General features: G+C 40.7%; 1 protein-coding gene across 1 annotated transcript in view; it reads left to right on the forward strand.

The window, feature by feature from the left end:
- Positions 1 to 1,990, forward strand: part of LOC106816978 (calponin-3-like) — an 8,748-nt gene extending 6,758 nt beyond the window's left edge. Inside the window, exons 3-5 of the mRNA XM_014821624.1 lie at positions 544 to 610; positions 842 to 946; positions 1,741 to 1,990. Coding sequence (XP_014677110.1) covers positions 544 to 610; positions 842 to 946; positions 1,741 to 1,953 — 385 coding nt within the window. The 3' untranslated portion in view covers positions 1,954 to 1,990. The remainder of the gene's footprint in view (positions 1 to 543; positions 611 to 841; positions 947 to 1,740) is intronic.
- The last annotated feature ends 3,205 nt before the right edge of the window (positions 1,991 to 5,195 follow it).

Consider the following 5,195-nt stretch of genomic DNA (forward strand, 5'->3'; position numbering starts at 1 on the left):
ATATATATATATTTTTATTTTTATTTTATTATGACCATTAATGACATTAAAGTTGGGAACACTCCTAAATTCTAATGGAGTATCACCCCTAAATTTGCACCGGTTACAAAAAGGATAAGTGATCGGGGAATCCGCCGCCTCCTCCTACCGTTGAAAGGCCTGCGATACGACGTGTGTGTGTCTAAGAAGTGCACGGCTGTAAACCCTGGCAGAAAAACCAGAAGTGGACGCAACCACGCCCCCACATCACATCTAGCAGGTGTCAGCAATAAACCGACACCAGCCATATATACAGGATGTGAGATGCATTTGCTCAAGTAACGCGGACATCTTACATGTAGTATGCAGGCACAATTTAGCACGAGGGGTGCGATGGACAGGCCCGCGTGTGTATATGTTAGGTGACTTACACTACAGTGTACCTTCTGTGGTACAGTTGCAGGATATAACCATCTGCTTTTCGTAAGAAGGAGCCGTTTTTGTATAAAAGCATGGTAAAAAAAAGCATCGTTCATTTAAACTAAAGCTGTATATTTTTCACAGGTTAATGAACATCATATTCCCTGGTAGTATCAAGAAAGTAAACACATCAAAATTGGCCTTTAAACAAGTAAGTGATTGTGAAAAAGTGTAGAGTTTGGTGATACGCTGGCTATAAATCACTGTAAAGTATGCAAAGGATTTAGCTCCAATGACCCAATGAGTCCTAACGGCTGTAGAAAATCACTTCCTCGTTGAAGTTAAACTTGCTTTTAAATTCTCAGGCGTTTCACACGAAAGACCCATTAAATGTAACAAGCTGCAAGTGAAGTTAAATTTGCTTGCGATAATTGCCTTGCAGAGAGAAAACATAGAAATGTTTGTCATGGCCTGCCAACGAAATGGAATGAAAGACGTTGACACATTTGCAACGGATGATTTGTACGAAGGGAAATCCATGTACACGGCAAGTATTAACCCTATAGTGCAAGCGTGATGGTAATTGATCTAGACTCAAAGCTGTGTGCTAACCGGCACCTCTGTAGAACGGACACCTGACTATAACGGACACTTGTTGACCCTTATACACATGTTTCACTATGCTACAGCTTCTCGGTGTAACTGCCATTTAAAGGAAGTGCCAAATGTGCCCTTTATAGCCAGGTAACTGTGCTATTGAAGTGATACCACTGTGTAACTGTCATTCAAAGGAAATCCGAAGTCTCATTCCCCAGCGGGTGTCAGACCTATAGAGGTGCCTGCTAACTCAGGTTCAACCTTAAACACCAAAGCTAAAAACCCAGACAGTCCTGCCATCAATCATTTCGATTTCCACTACATAACCAGTAGTGACACACAACAAATGATTGCTTGTATTTGCTGCTGATATATTACCCTATAGTAAAATCCATAAAAGAAATCAACTGGTCCTGCTGAAAGGTCACCGGTCCCAAACTAGGGGACGTCTGGGACTGCTACTTCCACGCACTCGTTTAAAGCGAGGATTTCTCATATTTTTACCGACCGTTTTCATATTTTCTCATCCGTTCTGATACTTACCAGTACTGCTCGTAATAATTTTCAAGCTGAAGTTATCAGTAATATGTATGCTGACACTGACAGGGGAGTAAATTTCGCATTTATTAATTTCTCGATTCACTTGCGAGATGATCGTTTTAACCGCACCGCGCTATCTCGACGCTCACCCACTGCCTTTGCCATTCTATTTTACAACGTATTTTCTCCGCTCGCGCGCAACAGGTGATCAACTGCATACACCAGCTGGGCTCGCTCGCGCGGAAGGCTGGCTTCGACGGCAACACGATCGGCGTGAAGCTGGCCGACGCAAACAAGCGAGAGTTCACCGAGGAGCAGCTGATCGCGAGCAAGCAGATCATCTCGCTGCAGTACGGATCGAACAAGGGCGCGTCGCAGGCCGGCATGACCGCGCCGGGCACCAGCAGGCACATGTGAGGTAGCCCGCGCGGGGCAGTCATAGTAACCAGGCGCGCGGGGGGGTCGGCCGACCAGGGGAGGGGTGTGGGGGGAATCGAGGGGGTGAATGTGGTCGCATTGCATTTACGATTCAGTAAGAATTGACCGTTTGTAATCGTGTTGTGGCTCGCGGGGGCGATTTGCTAATTTCGTCGACAAAATATGTGTGGAGCGGACCGCCCGATTTCGAATCCTTGCATATTCGTGAATACTGTGATGAGAATTTAAATCGTTTGCATGGTTATGTGCGTCAATCGGGAGATATTGAGTGATTTTTACACCACGGTATTTGTGGATATGGTGGCAACATCACATGATGGGAGAACATCATGGGAATTGGGTTAGGAATAAGATTAATGATAACTCCCCTGAGCCTAGTGCCACACAAGTAAACAGTCTATATATCTAAGATGTCCATTATTCTCTTTGGTTTTATCATTTTAATAATGGATAAAAAATGCCACTACGTTCTGTATATATACGTCAGTTTTATAGTGAATTCGAAGTTATACATGTTGAATTTTAAATGGAATGTGACTGCAGACTCTTGCATAGGTTTATCCCTAGTTCATTGGTTGCGTGAACGAGGGGCATTGGTGTTGTAATTGCCTAAATGCAATGAGTATGTCCCACTGCTCATTCGTTCATATCGTGTTATGTACCTAAAATATGTATACAGTTGCATTTTTTACAATGTATAGCTGTTATGTTATCATGTTAATAGCTGTGCGTGTAGGGCAATGTAGATATAAATTATCATTTTGTGGTTATATATGGACAGATCCTTGGCCGATATAATATATCAACTGATAAAATCATAAACATAATATAACTATAATCAGTAATTGCTTCAACCAATTATAAGTAGTTACTGTTCACTGGTTAATTGTGTCGCACATGCCTTCACGAGTTATAATAGAACGTATTTCATATTATTTGTAATCATAATTATGAATATCAGTATTCGGCAAGCTAATTAACTCATGATATCAGAAGTAGATAATAGGGATTTAGATAATTCCCTATTAACTACTTCTGATGATATTTCTGATACTTCTGATGATATGCATCCAATGCGACAAATGAGTATTTCATTCCATGTCTGTGCAGTCATTTTTACATCGTTACCTCCTTGATATTGTGCAAAACTATCTACATACTATCCGATAGTATCGGAAGTGCATAATATTAGAGGAATCATCTATGAACCTCTGATACTAGTAAGTATTCATCCAACGCGACAAAGGCTATCTTTCGTTTTCTTCGAGATGTGTATTGTGTTTGGTAAATCTTGACAAAAAGGCTAAAAATTTTATAACTTGGCCACACGTCCAACTTTAAGTTGCATGTCCACTATCACACCACTCAAAAAAAACTTCTGGGCACATTAACCCTTGACCTAATTGGATCTGGTTCGACCAATCGGAGTGTAGCAGCCGGGTAGCGCTGTTATAGACTTGTTCCTCGCCCTTTTTATTTGTAAAAACGACCAGGAATCCGTCTAACCACTAGTAGGTTGAATGGCATGCTATGCTGCATGTGCCAGCAGGGACACACCACCTTTAGTATGTGTACAGTGGTGGCATTTTGATAAAGGTTTTCCAAGCATCCCAATGCATAGCTACAAAATATATGGAACTTGGAAGATCAGATTCTTGTTGGATGTATATTAATATTGGTACTAGCAATATTGATATATTAAACCAGATATATTATATTATATAATTATATACATCCCCTCATCGTAATGCATTATGAAAAAGTATAAACATTCCAAAAGTGCTATTTAGCCTGTTATTAGCAGCACATCTTATGGCTTGACCCAGAATGTATTTGGTGAGGAAATGTAAAATAATCACTATATGATTTTATAACATTCCTAATTTAAACATTCCATAGAATGACCAGGCAACACATTTGTCTATGCAGTTGATTGTATAAAAACCACGTTTGCAAATGTAGATCCATATAAAGGGGCTTTTTTCAGAATCGTTTCGTACCGATAAACAATACTTTCACAATATAATTGACGATTTGTATGCACGCTATTACGTGGGTTCACATAATGATGAATGTGCCTTCATTATTTCAAGTTGTTCACTTCAAGCTCCATATCACCACGCCAAACGTGAACCAACATGAACATGGATGCAGGCATTTCTTCTGTGTGATGCCTCTTACCTAAACATTTCCAACATAGAAATCACACACGTTTAAAACTGGTGATTCACCAGTAATTTTACGTTCGATGGTTTGAACAGAACAAAAATAATTACTAGTGTAAATGCTGATTGTTGTATGAAGTGATAATTCAGTGTTATATGCGACATCTTCGGTTGCAGATCTTAAAGATGTTTGAAGCCATTTTTGTGGGTTTCACCAGTAGTGTTTGTAATTGGAAATGTTAGTAGTAAAGTAAGTGTGCAATGCAGTTAATTATAATGTTGAAACTGGTGATGGATATTGGTGCTCTTTAAAACGGCTGCTGCTCACTAAACTGGTACTTTTGTTTTATCCCTTCCATGTCGTGCCTTTTGTCACACTGATCCTTTTTTAAGCAAATTATTGACACATAAAATAAAATGTAATAGACGACATCATATATTGTTGTTGTTGTTTTGCAACTATAGTTACCTCCGCCCAATGGAGTTGGAGGAGGTTATGTTTTCGCTCTCGTGTGTTCGCGTTAGACTGGTACTCGCTCCCACCTCGATTCCCCCATCGAGTAACTAAGCCGAGAGGTGGGACCGGGTACCAGTTTAGTGTTCGTGTGTTCGCGCGATCGATATTAGCCAGCCAGCCAGCCAGCGCAGCGAGCCAGCTCCTACACATATGCACTCCGTCAGTGCACTCTGCCTAGCTAAGTCACTCATACATAAGTGTAAGGCTGGATTGGTAGGTCCATTAAAGGCATAATTCGACCATCGATTATGCAAAGTTGACGAATGCTACAGTAACTGGCACCTTGTGTAGTTAATAAGTACATTACCTTATAGCCAAACGCGTATTAGTTTGTCCAATATCACTGCTAATTACTAAGAAATGTCTAATTGAAATCCGTAAATTTGGTAATCTGGCGACAACGCGAAATTTATGGCCAACAAAATAAACATCGAGTTCGGTTCGGTGACGTCACATGTTGCTACAAGATGTTGAGCATCGAATTGTTTGTCCCGGGTAAATTGTTTGCCTAGTGACGGCAGTCGTAATGGCGGACGCGG

This window comes from Priapulus caudatus, unplaced genomic scaffold (genome assembly GCF_000485595.1).
Source record: "Priapulus caudatus unplaced genomic scaffold, Priapulus_caudatus-5.0.1 Scaffold33, whole genome shotgun sequence".
Taxonomy (NCBI): domain Eukaryota; kingdom Metazoa; phylum Priapulida; class Priapulimorpha; order Priapulimorphida; family Priapulidae; genus Priapulus; species Priapulus caudatus.